The 19,311-nt window shown below is 46.5% G+C and overlaps 2 protein-coding genes across 3 annotated transcripts in view; one reads left to right on the forward strand and one right to left on the reverse strand.

The window, feature by feature from the left end:
• Positions 1 to 13,205, forward strand: part of LOC108580057 (neither inactivation nor afterpotential protein C) — a 15,048-nt gene extending 1,843 nt beyond the window's left edge. Inside the window, exons 2-24 of the mRNA XM_017943717.1 lie at positions 2,464 to 2,694; positions 2,773 to 2,954; positions 4,265 to 4,369; positions 6,201 to 6,592; positions 6,672 to 6,762; positions 6,844 to 6,939; positions 7,013 to 7,198; positions 7,271 to 7,459; positions 7,547 to 7,746; positions 7,872 to 8,212; positions 8,274 to 8,484; positions 8,555 to 8,696; positions 8,762 to 9,223; positions 9,419 to 9,708; positions 9,791 to 10,053; positions 10,203 to 10,277; positions 10,423 to 10,604; positions 10,672 to 10,868; positions 11,355 to 11,455; positions 12,087 to 12,304; positions 12,420 to 12,622; positions 12,711 to 12,804; positions 12,873 to 13,205. Coding sequence (XP_017799206.1) covers positions 2,487 to 2,694; positions 2,773 to 2,954; positions 4,265 to 4,369; positions 6,201 to 6,592; positions 6,672 to 6,762; positions 6,844 to 6,939; positions 7,013 to 7,198; positions 7,271 to 7,459; positions 7,547 to 7,746; positions 7,872 to 8,212; positions 8,274 to 8,484; positions 8,555 to 8,696; positions 8,762 to 9,223; positions 9,419 to 9,708; positions 9,791 to 10,053; positions 10,203 to 10,277; positions 10,423 to 10,604; positions 10,672 to 10,868; positions 11,355 to 11,455; positions 12,087 to 12,304; positions 12,420 to 12,622; positions 12,711 to 12,804; positions 12,873 to 13,205 — 4,761 coding nt within the window. The 5' untranslated portion in view covers positions 2,464 to 2,486. The remainder of the gene's footprint in view (positions 1 to 2,463; positions 2,695 to 2,772; positions 2,955 to 4,264; positions 4,370 to 6,200; positions 6,593 to 6,671; positions 6,763 to 6,843; positions 6,940 to 7,012; positions 7,199 to 7,270; positions 7,460 to 7,546; positions 7,747 to 7,871; positions 8,213 to 8,273; positions 8,485 to 8,554; positions 8,697 to 8,761; positions 9,224 to 9,418; positions 9,709 to 9,790; positions 10,054 to 10,202; positions 10,278 to 10,422; positions 10,605 to 10,671; positions 10,869 to 11,354; positions 11,456 to 12,086; positions 12,305 to 12,419; positions 12,623 to 12,710; positions 12,805 to 12,872) is intronic.
• A 1,138-nt stretch (positions 13,206 to 14,343) lies between these two features.
• LOC108580031 (broad-complex core protein isoforms 1/2/3/4/5-like) lies at positions 14,344 to 19,065 on the reverse strand. Of its 2 annotated transcripts, XM_017943687.1 has the most exons (7): positions 18,886 to 19,065; positions 18,179 to 18,613; positions 17,996 to 18,098; positions 16,617 to 17,032; positions 15,851 to 15,854; positions 14,740 to 15,173; positions 14,344 to 14,676 (listed from the first exon to the last, which is right to left on the reverse strand). In XM_017943687.1, exons 1-7 carry the CDS (start codon positions 19,063 to 19,065, stop codon positions 14,464 to 14,466), a joined length of 1,785 nt encoding a protein of 594 aa, XP_017799176.1. In that variant the 3' UTR covers positions 14,344 to 14,463. The 2 variants fall into 2 exon arrangements, with proteins under 2 accessions (XP_017799176.1, XP_017799177.1); XM_017943688.1 differs by lacking the exons at positions 15,851 to 15,854; positions 16,617 to 17,032.
• Between the last annotated feature and the right edge of the window lie 246 nt (positions 19,066 to 19,311).

Genomic DNA, 19,311 nt, shown 5'->3' on the forward strand with positions numbered 1-19,311 from the left:
GTCCACTGCCACTACCGGCGTCGCTGCTGCTTCTTCCCAGGGATTCGCGGTGCTAACATTCCGCCGGCGCTACAGCAGGGGACCTTCCTCCTCTCCGACCGACGAATATCAACTTTCCCACACACACGGCTCTTTTCAGGGGAGAGCGATTCGCATTCGAACACTTGCAACCTCTGTCGTTTCGCTCCGCAGTCCTCTGCTCTCTGGAGCGAAAATAGGTCGCGAAGAGGATCGTTCTAGGGGGCCAACGATATCCCCGATTGGAAATGCTCGGATATTTTTGATCGGTGGATCACTTTCCCACAACAGGCGTTTCGTCGCCCCCACGCTCGGTTCCCTTTTAAAGAGCGCGAGCCCTGGCATCCTTCAGCCGTGAGGCTGAACGAGAGGGAGAGACGAGATGGCTCGCGGAACGAAGCGCGGGAACGAAGACGGAGAGGAGTGGAAAGAACCGATGGACCGAGTGGCACGGAAAGCTTTTTCTGAAATCACGGGACCCGTCCTTACCTCGCCTACCCTTCTCCCTTTCTTCTCGTTCGTCTTCTCGCGACGCGCAGTCGGGCATCAATAATTTAACGCCCTGTCCTACCGATAAACCTGCACCGCTTCTTTCACCGGCCAACAACGAGGAAAAGGAAGAACGAGAAGGACGACGGAGAGGAAGAAGAGGAAGAAGGAGTAGGAGAAAAAGAGGAAGAGCAGGAGAAGAGAGAGAGGAAAGGAGGAGAGAGGCGCGCTGAGAAAACTGAGAGGGAGCAGCGTCGTATCGCATACGAGCAGAACAGAACCACCGTGTGGACATCGTGGATCAACCCGAGTTTCTTACGTCCGTTCGGTTCGTTCACATATAGTCAGTGACGCGTCGCTCTCTCTCCCTCACCCTTTCTCCCTTTCCCTTTCCCTCTTCGATTACAAGCGACAAGAAGCAGCATTACACGAGACACGCCGCGCCGACAAATCGACGGATTATGCCGGACGAGCGCCGACCCACCGGGAATAAATGAATTGGCTAACGACGCGAATCCTATCCTTTCTCGCCCTCTCTCTCTCTCCAACTCTCCCGCTCTCCTCCCGCGGCTCTCTTTTCTTTTCACCTTTCCGTTTCCTCGCAGAGCCTCCCCAACATCGAGAGAAAGCCGCTTTCGACGAAACGAAGCTTACCAACTGCCCGCGTGCAACGCGCGGACACATCGGGAAAGGAAGAAAGATTCGCGGAGTCGACGAAAGTATAACAGAATCGCATCGATCGGTCGTGTCTTTGGTAAAGCGGCTAAGCGAACCACCCGTTACCCACGGACTGGCGTAGCCCATTAAATACTCTTACGCAATCCGTGGGATCCGATAAATGGGATATGTATTACCCTGCGACGTTTCCGCAGCCGTACAAGTACCGCCCGTGATGTAGATGGCGAAAGATAAACTACGGAACGGACGTTCTACGGGTCGATGTGATTTTCCCGAAGGAAGAGAAATCTTCCGCGGTAAATTTTCACGATGCAACCCTGATGAAGTGTGAATTCGACGGGGGGGATCGTGAAAATTCGCGGTTTCTTCGTTACGATAGAGGCGGGTTGCAGGGTGGAAATCCCGCAAGTTCTCGGTGGTACGCCATACGAGCCTCTCGCATCGCGGTTACACGGTGGCAAAGAACGAATCGGTACAACTGTACCGACGACTCGTCGATTCGCGCGAGAGATTCCTAGGTAGGAAAAAAAGGGAGAAGGAGGGAGAAAAAAGCCGCTGTTCTAAATTGATCGTTTCGTATAGAATAGCAGAGGAGTGTGGAAGGAGTAAACGCGATGATTCGTAACGAATCGAACGCGATATCTTTGGAATTCCTGGCGTAGTTTCAGCCGTCCCTCGTGGAGGCTTTCAGGAAGCGAGCTACTAATTAGCGATTACCACTCGTTCACGCGGCACTCGAGAAAGAATATAATTAGCACTCACCTTTGTGCCGATGCGCCGTGAAGCCCTCGACCGGCCGAACCTGGCCTCTCGTAAAAAATCCGTAGAGCGTTCTCTTCGAAGAGTCATTCTCGACCTTCTCGTCGTTCGAACAGATGGAAAGAGGTGCACACCGCCCGGTCCTGCTTTTCCCGCGAGTGTGAAGAGGTACGCGACGACCTCTTCGTGTTTGCCGCTGCATCGACGAGCACTCTACTGTCCTGGAAACCACAAGAAAATTAATGAACTTTTTGTCGCGCTGCTTACACCGGGATGCACCGAATGCCGACAGTTTGTTCGCGAAGACTCGATCGGGAACCGTTTAAATTTTATTCTACGATCCCCCCCCCCTCGTTTTCCTCTTCACGAACGATACGTGTATCGTAAAATCGATATGTTTGTTTCGATAATTGCCTTCGTTCTACCGTATCGAAAAGCGCGCAACTTTTCCTCTTCTCTTCGTCCGTCCAAGCGGAAAACGAACGAGTAATTGTCGCGCGGTTTCTTTCACTTTTCCAGACTAGAAGAAGGAACGTCCGAAAATGAACGACTACGGATACGGCAGGAGAAGCGGGAAAGAGCATAGGCGAGGAGGACGCAGAGGCGACGAGGACGACACGGAGGATCGAAGAACGAGTACCCTACAGCGGCTGGACAGCGTACAAGATCCTGGGAAACGTTATCTCCTTAGAGAGTGCATAGGTTCCGGCGTCTGTGGAGACGTTTACGAAGCGATCGATCAGCAAGCTGGTACGTTTCGTACCTTGCAATTCCTCTCGAGGCAGCGTGTATTCTAAAGAACGGTAAGAAACGTTTGTACCGTTCTAGGAAACAAAAGAGTGGCGGTGAAGGTGCAAAAACTCACGGCCGAATCGCAGTCGTTAATCATCGAGGAGTACAGAGTCCTTCGAGATTTCGCGTCTCATCCGAATCTTCCAGACTTTTACGGAATATATCGTAGAAGATCCGGGAAGAAGACGGAATACGATCAAATATGGTTCGTCATGGAGGTAGGATTTTCCATCGATTACGAATAGAAATAATCTCGAACGGACGATCTTCGCCCGTGGACGTACGTAGGTGTTATTTACATGGAACGTTTATATCGCGGTTGAACATCGATTGTGAGATACATCTGTAACGCCACTCCTCTCTAACATCGTAATTCTCCGGATGAAAGGAGAAAAGGGAAAAGAAAAGCCCGCGAACAGACACGGCAGAAGAGAGGAGCGAGGGTGGGGTATCGGCTGGGGGGGTGAGGAGAACGAGAAAAAGAGAAAGAGGGGAAAAAAGGAGAAGAAAGGAGGGAAGAGTTGCTGTACGTAGCCATGCCAGGACCCGGAGGCAATTTCAAGCATTTGAGACGGTCGAATACACGGATAATTTACGACACGCGCGGCCATTAAACAATCATTAAACTCGTTCGTGTACGCAGGTGAGCCCCGGCACGTCGCGGCCCTAATTTACGGGTGGACCTCCACGGTGCGCCCGAAATATTATTACTTATCTCGAGCAAACCGTCGATATTCGATTTAACACGTACGCGTGCACGTTCGAAGAACGCGTCTTTCACGGGCCCGAAATACTGGCGACGTTCCGTCTTTTTTTTCTTCCACGAACATTCTTTCTCTCGGGAAACGGAATCGTCGATAGAGCGGTGCCGTAGAGAATTATACGTAGCGATCGAGACTCGAGGACGAAGAACACGGGCGAAGAAACAGGAGTAACAAACGGAATAACAACGATTTTGCAAGTCCTCCTGGCGGTGGAACGGGTTGAAAAAGAGGGAACGACACGCAACGACAATGTGGCAAAGATTTATCGCCGATGGTGTTTCATATCGTATCACGGTCAGGTTTTACGGACGCGTACACAAACTGTGTCCGGTAGATGAAGTGTTCGTGCCGCGCTCGATGGGTCTTCTTCGCTCCGAAGAATGCATCGCGTGCTTGCTCGGTCCTCTTAAAGCTCGGACGAGATACATACTTTGTACCGCGTCCTACAAATTCTCCTGAAATTCTTACGAGAATGATCCGGTAGGGATTGGAGGTAGGGACAGGAAACTGTTAACGTCGAAGAGGCTAGATATCGAGATCACGGGCAATTACACAAGATCGCTTGGAAAATAATGAAAGTTCGCCTGGAACAGTCTATTTAAATTGCTTCCGCAATTTCGCGGGCAATGCCAAGCTATCAACGGGACGTACGAAACGGCGATGCAAATCGGAGATTGCTTTCTCCAACTGTGATTAGGACATAATTTTAACGCGGAATGCATACCACGGGGAAATAACCATTACTCTCGTTGTACGTTTTCCAGCTTTGCGAGGGTGGACCAGCGATGGATCTGGCGCGGGGCCTTATAGCCATGGACAAGAAACTGCGCGAGGAACACATAGGGTTTATCTTGAGGGAAGTGATCAAGGTAAATGTCGTAAAACGGATCGATTATACGTAATATCGTAGGATAAAGCGTGAGCAAACTGCCGCGGCAATTTGTTGGCATTGAACGTAATTCCGCGATGCTCAGATATACATATCTATGGGCGCTCGGTAACTTTGGTCTATAAAATCTCTCTCTCCGCGAGAGAGAGAGAGAGAGAGAGAGAGAGAGAGAGAGAGAGAAAGAGAGAGAGAGAGAGAGGCGGAAGACGAAAGCGACGATGCGGCAGAAGACGTTATTATAACGTAATTGTGTCCGATGTCTGGAGCGCGCTCGGTGTGATTGCGCTCGACATAGGCGTCGCGAGTCCAGAAGTGCTTTCTGAAATTGTCCGAAGAAAAAGCGTGAAGCGGAGAAGGAGGCGGAGAGAAAGGAGTAAAAATGTTGTTTGGTAAGGCGGACAAAGGTAAGGAGCTCTGGTTTGTTCCGTAACGCGATCCGAAAGTGGTACGTGGCGTTAAGGTAAAGGAGTTGGGTCCCTCGCGACCGGCGGACTCGGTAATTCAGTCGGCGTTCACGTGGTCGGAAAATCGGAAGAAGACGATGGACCGCGGAGGAGACGCGCGTCAATGGGCCGCATTCTACGGCGTATAAATTACAAATAAGACAGGCGAGATGGCTCGCTAATTAACCTGCTCGCAAATGAAAGGCTGCCCGCTCGTTCGCGCAGCAATCTCTCGACCGGCGCGGCGCAAACACTTCCGTCCCATTCTCCTCCGACGCGTACCTGCGTGCTTCTCTCTGTCCCAACAGAGAGAAGAGGTCCGTGTGTTACAGTCAAGGACAAAACTCGTGATCTCGCGAGAAGTGGTGTACGCGAGCTTATACGCCGCGCCGGTAGAGAGATAGAAATGGAACGAAGGTAAGGTGAATTGCAATCGTTTCCCGCTTCGTGGTCTATAATTTCACTAGGAAAACGATTCGGCCGGTCACAATGGGATAATGTTCCGTAATTCCGTTCCCTTTCCTCGCTCTGGGAATATAATTTACCGTAATATCGGTACGAGACGTTTCTCCGACTCTCCGCGTGCCCCGTTCTCGGTCGCGCACTCCGCACGGAACAAACGAAGGAAAGCAGGAGGAAACGATTAGGAAAAATGCACTGGACACCGGAGTGGACGGGTGTCATTTATGCGTCAAACGGCTGCAACTTGATCTCGGCGCCGAGGGTAAAACGCGCGTTTCCGTTTCGAATCGTGCGTCGTTTCCCTTCCCTACGCGATACCACCCGGTATCTCTTTCTCCGCAAAAACACCGGGACCCGCGTAAAATCGATGGGTTCTGCTAATTATCTCCGCCGTGAGAACTCTGCGAACCTTCGATGAACCCGTACGCCATACCGATACTTCCTACCTTCGACTAAACCGCCTGTACTTGCAACAAACCTTGCGCCTCGATCTATCCATCTACTTACATCGATACTCCATCTATCGTAAAACCTCGAAAGACGTATCTATCGGAGAAATATCCAGGCATTTTCGTATACACCGTATAACCACGCACACGCATTGCCCGTCTTGGCATCCTCTCTCGCAAAGTGCACGCAACCCCTTCTTCTCCACCTCGGAGACGTCGCCTTCTTGTTCGCGTTGGTACGTGTTCCATGGACCCAGTAGCGATTCGTCCACGGTCGCTCGTGCGGTAAATCAGGCCACGTTGACGTTTAATGCCGGCAAATTACACGCGAAATAAATGCTCGCGAAGAACGAGGTATAACGGTGTCTGCTGCTCTCGACGAAATCGCATATCGCGCCGCGGCAGAAGCGAAGAAAGTCCAGGCAGAGATGTTTGAACGGATTGGCATGGTTCTCAGGCGGTGGTTTATCTGCACGAGAACAACGTGATGCACCGTGACATTCGCGGCAACAACATTTTACTGACCAAAGAGGGGGAAGTGAAGCTGGTCGACTTCGGACTGTCGAGAACGATCCAAGGTGAGATGGGAAAGAGGTACACGTGCATAGGATCGCCGAGTTGGATGGCGCCGGAAGTCGCTATGAGCAAAGGAGCCAATTCCGACAGCGGATACGGGAATAGAGCTGACGTCTGGGCGATTGGAATCACGGCGATCGAATTAGCTGACGGGAAACCACCCTTTCAAGACATGCATCCGACGCGAGCGCTCTTTCAAATCGTACGAAATCCTCCGCCGAATTTGTACAGACCGTCCAACTGGTCGCAAAATTTCAACGACTTTATAACAGAGTACGTTGTTGAATTTCTGTCCAAGTAAGAAATACCTTTTCCCCCCCGTCGATTGTCACTTTCACGTTCACGTTTCCAGATGTCTCGAGAAGAATCCCGAAAATAGGCCGTTCATGGCCGAAATAGCCGAGCATCCCTTCCTAGCGGAATTACCCGAGAACGATTACTTGGTAATATTCGAAACACATTTTCACGGAACGATATCTACGAGTCTAAGAGAGGAAAACTGATAAGAAGCGTGATGTTTCTAGCTAACACAAGAGATCAAAGTATTAATGATGGACGCCTGTGCGAAAGGTAAACTCGACAGGAGGGCGGAAGTGATCGTTCGAAAGGGTTTCCTGAAGGTAACGTCGTTTCGAGCAAACGTCGTGTACAATGTTGTTACTAGATACACACTGCTATCTCTGTTCGATCTAGACCCACCAAACGGATCCTCTGGAACCGATGTTCATGGAAGACCTGGCCGCGCTCGAAACTCTCACGGAGGACGCGGTTTTGGACGAACTGCACGAAAGATTGCGGCAAGGTTACTATCACAGCTTCGTCGGGGATATACTTTTGATATTAAATCCGAACGAACAGCAGGACATCTACGGGTCCGACGTAAGAACGATCGTTTTACAACGCGGACGTACTAAACGATATTACGTTGTTAAATTGAACTGCTGGTTACAGTACCACACCAAGTATCAGTTCAAATCACGGTCGGATAACGCGCCTCACATATACTCCGTGGCTGATAGCGCTTATCAAGATGTGATGCACAACGAGGAGATGCAACATATTCTGCTAGCTGGCGAGAGTAATTCAGGGAAAACGACCAGCATGATGCACATCGTTCGGCATCTCATGTACTTGGGAAAAGTAGGATGGAATTATCGATTGAGCAAGATACGTAAACAGGAAGAACTGAATTCGCCGTTCAACGGAATGTTTCTTCTTTCATTTCAGAGCTTGCAAGACACCGGTGCAAGATTAATGAGAGCGATCAAAGTGATCCACGCGTTCAGCAATGCAGCCACGCCTCTAAACCCTAATTCGACCAGATGCGTGCTGGAAATACAAACCACCTACGGATCTTCCGGGAAAGCCTCCGGTGGCATATTTTGGTTGTACCAGCTAGAGAAATGGCGCGTTTCTACCCGCGACAGGTTAACGTCGAGCTATCCTATTTACACGATTAGAAACACGTAAAATTCGATCTCGAGATTGCGTTGCAACTCTAATCGAAGAACAATTGGACACGGCAAGTTACAGGAAATTCCTTTCTCCACAGGAATCAATCGAATTTCCACGTGTTCTACTACTTCTACGACGGGCTAGATTCCATCAGCAAGTTGAAACAGTATCTATTGCCACCCGGAAGAAGGATGAGGTACCTTAGGATAAGCGAGAAGGGAACGGAGAGGAAGCGATCGTTCAAAGTTCGAAACGATCCACGCGGGAACGTGGTGAAGTTTGACGAGCTGAAGGAAAACTTGAAAATCTTGGAAATGGAGGAGTACTGTGAAACGATTTGGAAATTGCTGGCGGCGGTTTTAACTCTGGGAGAAATTCGTTTCGTGGAGGGTAACAACGGAGAAGCTGACATGGACAACAACGATGCAGCCACTAAAGGTACCGCACATCGACGTTTTCCTCGTGAAAATCGACGGTTATACATTTCTTCGCGTTCCAGTGGCCCAGCTTCTCAATCTAGACGACAAAAAGTTCATGTGGGCATTGCTCAACTACTGCGTAATCAGCAAGGGAACAGTTGTACGCAGAAAGCACAGCTGCGAAGAGGCGAAAGAGGCGAGGGACGTATTGGCTAATACAATTTATCAGCGATTAGTCGACTGGATAGTGAATAATATCAATCAGAAGTTCACAGTAACGCGTGCTTTATTGTGAGTATCGAAGACGAAGGAAATTGTAAGTAGCGAGAGGATACTCTTAAGATTGTCGCGTATTTTTCAGCGGTGACAAGTACGCGATCAACGTGATGGACCTCTTCGGATTCGAGTGCTTCTCGATTAATCGACTCGAGCAGCTGGTGGTGAATACCATGAACGAACAAATGCAGTGTTACTATAACCAACGAGTGTTCGCTTGGGAAATGGTAAGTGTCGAGACAGGATTATCGAGAGAAAGAACTCTCGTTCAACGATAAACTTGATCTTGCAGCAAGAACAAGAAGAGGAGGATATACCTGTTCAACGTTTGCACTTTTACGACAACAAAGATGCGATTGATCAGCTAATGAGCAGAGATAGAGGTTTATTCAGCATCATCGACAACGCGTCGAAAAACATGCTGGATTATCCGTATATAATGAAAAAGATCCAGGAACGATCGGATAATGTTTATATAAAACCGGTGAGTTCTCATGAGTTTACCGTCGCTCATTACACAGGAAAATTGGTTTACGACGCTAGCGAGATCGCCGAGAAGAATCGGGACTTTGTTCCGCCGGAAATGACCGAAACGCTTAGACAATCGAGCATCGAAACCGTGAAGGACATGTTCACGAACAAGCTGACCAAGTCCGGCAATTTGACCATTATCGTCGATCATCCGAAGATCATGGAAAAGAAAACGAACAAGGGAAAGTGGGGCGCTCTTATGCAAGAAACGTCGAAACCAAGGGTGAGGTTGCTTCGTAATATGTATCTATCTATTTTTTAATCTTTCGTAAACGTATAAAAACGAGAAAGTTGCGAGAAAAAAAAGAATAGCAGGAGATTAAAAGAAAATACGAACGGTGTTCTTCCGGAGAGATGGAAGAGGAGGGTTGAAATGTGACAAAATTTCATCACTTCGCGATTGTTATTTTATAAACAGAAGTATAACACCGCATCCCGAGGGCAATACTCCCAGACACGGAAAATGAGAACGTGCGCGGCTACCTTTAAATCCACCAGCCTTGAAATCCTTAAGAACCTTTCGGCAGGTGGCGGAAGTGGTGGTATCCATTTCGTCAGGTGTATAAGGTCGGACCTCGAAGGGGCGCCTCGTGGCTTCTATCGAGACGTCGTCAGGCAACAAATCAGGGCGCTGGCTATTCTGGACAGTGCCAAAGCCAGGCAACGTGGCTATCCCTGTAGAATATCCTTTCAAGAATTTCTTCGAAGGTAACGTTTCTTTGGGTACCTTTTATTCCTTTTGTTGTTTCACGACACGTCGATTAATCGACAATTTTTTCCGTCCATGCAGGTACCAATTCCTAGCGTTCGATTTCGACGAGAACGTCGAAATAACCAAAGACAACTGTCGGTTACTGTTGATTAGATTAAAAATGGAGGGCTGGATGATCGGGAAGACCAAAGTGTTCTTGAAATATTACAACGAGGAATATCTTTCGCGCTTGTACGAGACTCAGGTGAAGAAGATAATAAAGGTTCAGTGTATGATGAGAGCCTTCTTAGCACGCAAAAACATGGTGTCGAAGATCGTATCGAGCACGAAGAAAGAAGTTGGTAGGTACATTGATCGTCAGGAGAAGGGACACGTTAGTGTGCGAGCCAATTTCTCCCCTCTGTTTTCCTCGCTATCTCTGTTTTCTTTTTCTCGATGGGCTCGTACGGTTTTTTATCCATTACGAGAAATTTAACGGGTATTGTTTCAGTGAAGAAAGCGTCTATAAAGAAGAAGGAGTCGGTGGATATGTCGGAGGATCAGGCAGCGATAATGATTCAGAAAGGTAAGGGGCGGATGGAAGATTAATGGTGAAGGGGAAATTTGATTTTTGACGAGCCTGATAGTTTTAGAGGTTTTTCAACGAAAACACTCATTCGAATTTCTCGAGAGTTGATGCCTGATTAAGTAATATTTCACGTGAAAAATAGCGTACAGGGGGCATGTAGTAAGGAAGGAGACGGCGCCTCTGATGGGGAAGGGGAAGATGGATCCGGAGACGATAGACATGATGAAGTTCTACAGCAGCAAATGGAGATCGAAGAGCATGTTCCAAGTCCTCCTACGTTACCGTGCAGCCCGCTATCAAGACCTCGTGCAGTTCTCGCAACAAGTCAGTGATTTCTATTAGAAAGTTATCCTCCTACTTTGCCAACAAGTAACTTCATTTCCTCGATCAGGTGCATCTGTTCAATCAAGCGATAGTATCATCTCTTGCTACGACGAATGACCAAATATCCATAGACAAAGTCAACCCAAACGTTACGGTGTCCGCTTATTTAGGCCAGATGAAACCACCCCAAGTGCACAAGTTACCTTTCAACTTTTATCACGAGTTACCTTTTCCTAGCGCGAAGGGAGGAATGAGAAATCTTGGGTAAGTCCAATTGTCCGTTGATGTTCCTTTTGTTTCGTTTTTTTTTTCTTCTTTTGTTTTGAAAAACAAGATCGATAGAGAAAAACTTAGTACGAAAGAGATCGTTCTAATTAAAGTTGTGTGAGTCGACCCTCATCATTAGACGTCATTCACCATTAATCGCATCGTAATCGTGTGTAGTTTGTCTTCCTAGTCCCCGGTGTTCTTGATCGCGTTCACGTTTCACGAGGCAAAACCTTGAAATTCGACGGAGTTGCCTCGTAATCCGTTTTCCGATGTTTCTCGTTGCTTGTTAACCTTTTTTCTCTCTCTCTCTCTCTCTCTCTCTCTCGCTCACGCGCTTGGTGTGTCTTTTTTTTGTGTGTGCCCGCGCTGTTTTCTCATTATTTTTCGTTCTCCGTTGTGTGCCGTCTCTATCTCGAGGTAAAAGTCGCTTAAGAACTCCTCGGAGATTTGTGCCGTCAACTGAGAAATACGTTCTCGCAGATCCGCGTCGTCATCGGCGTCTGACGATGAGCACGAAGCCTGGGACGCGCCATTACGGAGACAAACGGTGCCTTGGGCCATCAGGAACAGTCGTACCAGAGGTGCCTATCACATTTTGTTTCATCCAAGTTGAGTTGCATCGACACCGATACACTCACTCGTACGGCTTTTTATCAGCGCGAGAACTCTTAATTCATACCTTTTACCGCAACATTTCAAATATATATATATATATCACTCTTCTATCTTTTTGCTCGACCCGAGATCGACGATTGCGCATACAGGGTGAGTCGGATGTGATTTTCATCAATCCGTCCTATCTTCTATATTTGTCGAAAGCAAAATGGTAAAACATTTCACCCGCCGTCACTCTGTGCACGCAGCTCGTCCGACTCGTCGGTACGCTTTCATCAGATTCTCTTTCTCTTTCAGTCGTAATTACGACGTGCGCCCAATTAATCGCATAATTGATAATACTGATCTCGAATCGTCGATAACTGACGATTGTTTCATTATTAAGAGGAGCGTGTTGGGCGTCGAAAGTACGAGAAGAACGTAGAAAAACGAGCACGCACGCACACACACGCGCGCGCGCGCGCGTGCGCAGACACATACGCACGCACGCACGCACGCACGACAAAGAAACGAGAAAATCTCGATTGCCTGAGCCGAGTGGCGACTGTTTTTCTCGGAGAGAACTCACTCTCCATCGGATTGCTCTGCATTTTTCAGACGTCGAGGTTCAAACAACGAACTCGCCACATCGAGTGGCGCATTCAGGCACCGAGGGAGAGAGTTTGATCGACACTCCGTTTTCCAGAGACCCGAATATCTCGGTCCGATGTCCACCCGACGAGACATCCCGAAGCAGGATGGGTAACTCCGGATATCAGCAATCTTCGAGCAACCGTAGCCCCGCACCATCTGCCAACGCTCATAATCCTCGCTCAGTAAGTTCCACCGAGGATCTTAAGCTTATTCGAGCATCTCTTCAACCACGATCCTTCCCCGTCCTTTCTGCTTCCTACGTTCGCCGCGACATTTTGTTACCGTGTATCTTTTCAGAATTACGATAGCACTGGGTCGATACGGTCTACCAAACACGCACCGCCGCCACCAATTCCGTTAAATCAATCACAACCACCCCCGCCGCGTAGTTCTGACAATCACAGCTCGGACGTTCGAAGTAAAAGTAACATAGACAGTGGTAGCCACGATTGGGAGTTCGAGGACAACAGGATTAACAGGAATACCGGCAATGCTAATCGGTTCGATCACGTTACGTAAAAACTCTCCTCTATTAAACAGACACGATGAAATTACTCCTCCTCTTCCCCCCCCCCCCCCCTCTCTCCCTCTCAATCCTATTCAGGAATTGCAAATGATAGGTCGTAGAAATAACAACTACGGCGGCAACGAGGACAACGACGATCCACCGTTCAACTTCCAGGTAAGACCAAGAGAAATTATCGGCGCGTGTGAATCGAGACTAATCGAAACGGCGATGATTTGAAACAGGCTATGTTGAGAAAGACGAGTCATCATAGAGCGTCGATGAAGCGTACTCCCGTCTACGATAGTTACTCTCATTCTCCGTCACCACTGCCAGGCACGGGATACCGTGGGAACCGCGAGAGCGACTCGAACGTCGTATACAGAAGCGGAGGAAGTCGCAGGGATTCCCCAGAATGGAGCCCCAACGAAATGGTGAGAATGTCGGAGAAGTATGGAAAAGAGGGAGCCTGGGGAGAGTCCAGCGGAGGAGCAGGTCGAAGTAACAAGGCCGCGGAGAGTGTGACCGCGGAGATTGCGCCAGGAATTGTCATAGAAGGTTACGTGGCCGAATTGTAAAGAATTCGTGTCGTCGAAGAAGAAACAAACCAGAAGTAAAAACTGGTCCCAGTTGGAAATGTTAATGTCGCGAGAAAAGAAGAAAAAAAAAAAAAAACAAACAAAAAGAAGCAAACAAACAGAGAAGTCTGCAAGATACCTGTAGCTTGTCCCGATGGAAACAAATGCACGACTTGTATGAATTGGTAAGATCGATACCCAATACACCAACGTTGCTGACTCGGGGAGAACTTTTTTTTATCCACGAAATATGTACATAGGTATATTTTTTTAAATGCTTTTCTTCTCTTTTCCTTTTCTCAAAATAGAAGCGAAACACCGCAACGTTTCGTCGACAAAACTTCTTTTGTAATTCCCATTACACGCCTCGAGCGACCGTGAAAGTCGGCACTCTTGTCCAATGTACAATAATTTTCATCGAACGATTCGATTTTCAACGTGTCTGCCTTCTCCAACAGTTAGCAATGCTCCTTACCGACGCGCAGTATTCGATCGTTCATTTTTATATTAGCTATACACACTAGGTCTATTAACGTCGATCGCTGCGATGCGTTTGCGTAACTTCGTATGAAAAGAAACGAAATTAACGAGAGAAAAAAGGACAGAAAAGTTATGACAACGCGCGACTTCTTGAGGGTTTGCGTTTCAATTCAAAACAATGCTTCCGTATCCCTTTAATCGCACGCAACCGATAATCATTTAACGAAAGAATCGAACTATTATCAAAGAAAAAAAAAAAAAAAAAACACGGTGCACCCTGCACGATCGGTTCTGTTGCAAAGCACGAAACTCCCGTCACTTTTGCAAACTACATATTTACAAAAACGTCAACCGACTGATGCACGATTGTGAAGAATATTTTAAAAAAATAAAGAACGAAAAAAGAACGAAACAAATCGATTCCTTATGTACCTGTACCTCGCAACGTAACATTTTTCTTAACAATAAAAATCGTACTCTATCGAACGTCGAAGATTTATTTCTTTCGTATAAAAATTCAGTTAATACAAGAATAAAAATATTCCACGCTGTGCAGCATGATACTGGCCATCGATACCGACTATAACAGCGACATATGCAACGGGTACAACCAGAATATATGTAGATGTGTAAAAGATGAATAAAAAGGGAATGGGCGCTTGTACAAAAATATCGATATTTCATTCGTTCCCTCTGCTCTCGGAGAACCGTTTGCTCCAAAGATACATGCTTATTCCTTGCGTACGCGATCCGTACACTTTCTCGTACAACGTACGCATCAATCTTTCTCAGTCTGAGGATTCTCCTGATTGCTATTCTGCTGAGAATTCTGTTTAATTATATTAACTAAAGTGTCCAACCTAGTTGGATGCGCAATTTGTAAAACCATATGCGCCTCCTCCAAAATTAAGAGACCGTTATGCGCGTCGTTCGCCGAGAGATTGTGCGCCAATATCACATGACTTCTCCATGCCGCATGCGTAGGAAGAACCTGGAAAATACTCGCGTTCAATTCTCTCGTACCTTATCGGACCTGCTTACCTTATCTACGTACCTGCAAACACCATTTGCAATTGAGAGACGGTGAGATCGTGTGAACCGCTTTGATGTGCCTTCGTCGAAAGCCCCAGCTGGTGTACGCTCTGTCGCAGAACGGACACGGGAACGGTGGATAACCCGTGCAAGTTCTCGCAGTCTCTTCCGGAAACTCCGAGTTGGCAGCTGTTCCTGGGCAAATAGGAAAATTGGAACGCAATACTCTTGCGTCCCGTTCCATAGAGAAAATATTCGTGGCTCCCTGTTGTTCGGGCATCGATTCCAAATACGGGTGATTTGGCGAGTGAAGTTCGTTGCTGGATCGTGTGGTGATGTTCCAAGCTGGAGTTTGTTCCAGTCCGATTGGAAATCTCGCGCGGTTTTCTCGCTCTAGCGTCGGTGTAGACGTGTCTCGTGCGTCGGCGATTACGGTTACGTGCGGCTTCGATGATCCTGCAAGTAATTCCAGTCCGCGACTTCAAATTTTCTTCGTTTAGGTATGACTCGACGAGTTTCGTTCTCGTCAACAGAACGAGAGAGCTGGTAGAGGAGCTTTGGGCAAGGATCTTCTCTCTTCGGGGAAACGGACAACAAGACTTCGGATCGTAGGATGAGATGGATTCACGAAACGTTCAATATTCTTTCTTCGTGTGATAGATTCACCTTTTTTTTCTTTTTTCAACGTTTCCTTCTCTTACGACTACAGTATACGTATTCTTGCAGAAAGTTTGTATTCGAACTACGTGTAATCTGTACCTAATTGCGGTATGCGTGTACAGGGAAAATGGAATTACCGGGAAATGACGAGACAATTAAAAATGTAAAATAGGTTTATTTGCAACCAGTCGTGTGTGTTTTGTCTACAATCGTATATAGCTTTTAAATAATAGTCAACTCGAAGCGTTTCATACGTTCGCGAGATCAAAGGATAAAAAAAAAAGAAGAAAAAAAAAAAGAGAAGAAGAAGAACGGAAAGGTGGCAAAGAAACGCGAAAACAGGTTCGTTCTAAATAGAATCGATGGAAAATGTTACGGTGTGCCGTCGATGTACTTAGCTGCGAAATTGATCGCGTGAGGTCTCGTCGCGGCTCGAACGCCTTAAATATTCTAGAAGCATATCTTAATATTACTACTCTCATCGACGTCCTTTAAATGTACGTAATGTTCTTGATAGTGCGCGAGTCGTCGATTATACTCGTCGCACACGTGTGCCGGTAAACGTACTCACACCTACCCGGTCTATCTACGCGCGGTACGGTAATGCGTGTGACGATAGTACATGCCGTGCCCTCGAATGTAAGAAAGACTCCGCGTGTCGTTTCTAGACACAGCGCGGGTTAATTATTAATTACGTGTTATGTAGATCGTCTACGGCGAGAGTGCGTATTTGTGTGAACATCGTAAATGAACAAGAGGAAGGAATGTTACGTTGCACAAGGTACGAGATACAAGGTACAAGGTAGAAAGAGGAATAATAACGGGGAACGATCGAGTTTTCTCGAAAAACAATGCTACGCAACACTGGATTTCGACTAACGAAATGCTGGAAAGGATGAAAAAATTCCTTGATCATTTGCCTCGTGAAAGCAAACGTGAAGCGTATAGATAACTGGACCATGTGTGCCTAGAATGCTTTCCGTTTCCCTACTCCGTTACTATCGTTTCCCTCTGAATGTTCCTGCTGTTTCACCTACGTTACACTCCCCCCATCTCCTAGTGAAGAAGAAAGGATACGGAAACTTGGCGATCCAAGGCGATCCAAGGCGATCCAAGACGATCCTAAATGATCTTGGGCGATCGAAATGACGGACCAGCAAGAGAAAGACTTCATTCTAGCCAGTGAAAACGTTTCCGTTTTACTCCTGACCTGAAACGCCCTAGTCATTGAGTATAGACCGACCGTCTCTGGAACAGATACCTCTTCAAGCCCCTATTGCTAGTATCGATTTTGGTTACGCAATTTTTCCACGTTTCCTCCCATTCCACGCTATTAGGTGCAATACCACTAAAGTGCAACAGAACTTCTCTTATCAAATGTATTTTGTTACTATCGAATTGCTGTTTTCCCATCTTGCCGTTTACGTTACAGAGAATCCTCTCCTCCGGGGTGAAGAGGATCTTCATAAGGTCACAGGCCAAATGATCCATCGGTCGAGAGGATGCCCACGTTGAGATTATCTCCGGACTCGGCAGAAGATCGGCGTAAGGTAGTTGCTGATACGCGTATAGCAGTGGCTTCACGTCCGAGAATCCAGTTAGGCCGGATAACCCAGATAAACCGGAAATGTCTTCAGCAGGGCTGTTCCCAGACCCTGCCACACACATCAGAGCACAGCCTGCTTTAGACACGGATCCCCCTGACGCGTGAATTGCAGCGTACCGAACAATCAAGCAAATTCGACGAGGCTCATTAATGCCGCGTTCAAACGATCGATCGCGTATCATTCCATCGTGTCTCCTCCGTCACGCATGCACAGATTAAATGTACGTGTACACGCGCGGGATAAAACGTCTCTAGATCGTGTTACCAAGTACTGCAAGTCAGGATTGAACGTGTTAAATAGCGTAAATAAAATAATAAACTCTCTCCTATTCACCTTTTTACCTCCAAGCTTCTCCGATCGTATTTTTTTATTTACGCTTTGCCATCCGCACACGCTTCTATCTCCACTATGACTTTGCTCGTAGCGTCGAACCAAATGAAAAGAAACACGTGCCACACCAATATGGATAAAGCAGAAGTAACGATCAAAGCTAACTCAACGATTTGACAAAGCATCCGGAAACAAAGTCGAACGAAAGAATTGAACGTTTGATAATTGCCGATGCTAAATTTAAATGTCTTCGCTGACACACATGACGATGAATTTCTCTGTATGATGTTACTTCGAAAAGGAGTATGTGCCTAAATGGAATAAAATTTTTTATTCAGCCAAACTATAAATCCAATGATAAACCCTGACGCAGATTTTCTAATACTAACCACGGTGAAACGATTTGTATCGATTGTTTCGTTAAACAACATATACCCAATAAAATGTGATGAAAAATCATTTCCCTTTTCTTGTACGTATCTTATCAAATGTTTAGACATAACAGATAGGGTTAAAGACACAAGATATAGTGTGATACTAAAAAGTACACATATAAATATAACATAAATTATGAGCAAACTATGCAAAATAAATGTAACATGTTCTATAAATGACGTGCCAATGCCTAACCATGTCCTATTATTGTTTGTAAAGCAATGTAGTAATTTTACATGTACCAACCTTGATTTCCGTCGACCTGCCCTGTGTCCAACCTTTCTACAGGATCTTTGTCTGTTGTAGATTGTTTCTGAGACTCTTCTAGAGCTGCCTCTAATGGTTCTATCTGAAATACAATTGATTAAACTTTACACCGCAAGTCCTATTTACCAATTTTTCATACTTTTGCAAACATATGCAACTAACCTTCATTTCTAAACGATGATAGACCGGATTGGGTATACTTGACTGCAACAGATAATCTTCTTTACCTCCTTGTTCACTGGTTGTAGATTCATCGTTGCTTTCCAACTGTGACAGTTTAGGTGTCAATGCTCTTTCTAATATAGAATTTTGATGCTTGTTCAACTTTTGTTTCTTTCTTGGTGTTTCTTCTTTTGCAGTAGTCGTTCCTTCCTCTACCGCTTGTTCTAACTCTGCTAATCTTTTGTAAGATTCCTTAGCAAATATATCTCCCCCGGAAAGTCCACGAATTTGCAAAGTCTCTGCAGCTTTCAACAAGGCTGGCAAATTTTTTTGCTCTATATTTACTTCTCCTTTATATATAAATATAAGTAAAGCTTCTAATTCGCTAAAGTGTACGTCTTGCAGTATTATAACTGGATGTTGACAAGGATTTGTCTGTAATGCAAGAGAAAACCAAAGAATACTTCTCATTAACGAATACTACAAACACTGACAACAGCTGAATGACAATTAACGCGAAATTTCAAGTACGACACGTATCCTTCAAAACAGGCTAACCTCCAGCACTGTGCAATCTCTATCGAAACTATTGTTTCGTTAGACTTGATCGATCGACGAAATAAAGAAGCAACTTCACACGACAAACAAACAACTGTCAAAATATCAACGAAATCGCACACGTAGAACAAACAATAGGGAAAACTAACCTGGAAAACCTTCTTGAAGAAAGGACTACTAGCTGAGAGGATCACTTTGTGAGCTGTGAGACACTGGCCATCACTTGCCAATGTCACGTCTACTAAACCTTCTTCCTCCCAAAGACTTTCGAAACTAGTTGCGATGTTGTTTAAAAAACTGTTCCATTTTAGACATATTTGATTTGACATCTCGCAAACAGAAAGTGTCTAATCTGTCAAAATGTAATCACCGCGTCGCGAACCGTTCGACACCTTCGCGCGTTAATGACAATTACGATTCAACGACAGCAACAACGTCGACAACGACAACGACAACGACAACGACAACGATGACGACGGCAGCGACCGCGATGTAACAGCAATCGTGCCAGGCACGCACAAACATCCTTGGTGCTGGGTTGGGAGTACATAGTCAATATGGCCGCCGCTCTCTGT

The sequence above is a fragment of the Habropoda laboriosa genome, unplaced genomic scaffold (genome assembly GCF_001263275.1).
Source record: "Habropoda laboriosa isolate 0110345459 unplaced genomic scaffold, ASM126327v1 scaffold2, whole genome shotgun sequence".
In the NCBI taxonomy this organism is placed as follows: Eukaryota; Metazoa; Arthropoda; class Insecta; order Hymenoptera; family Apidae; genus Habropoda; species Habropoda laboriosa.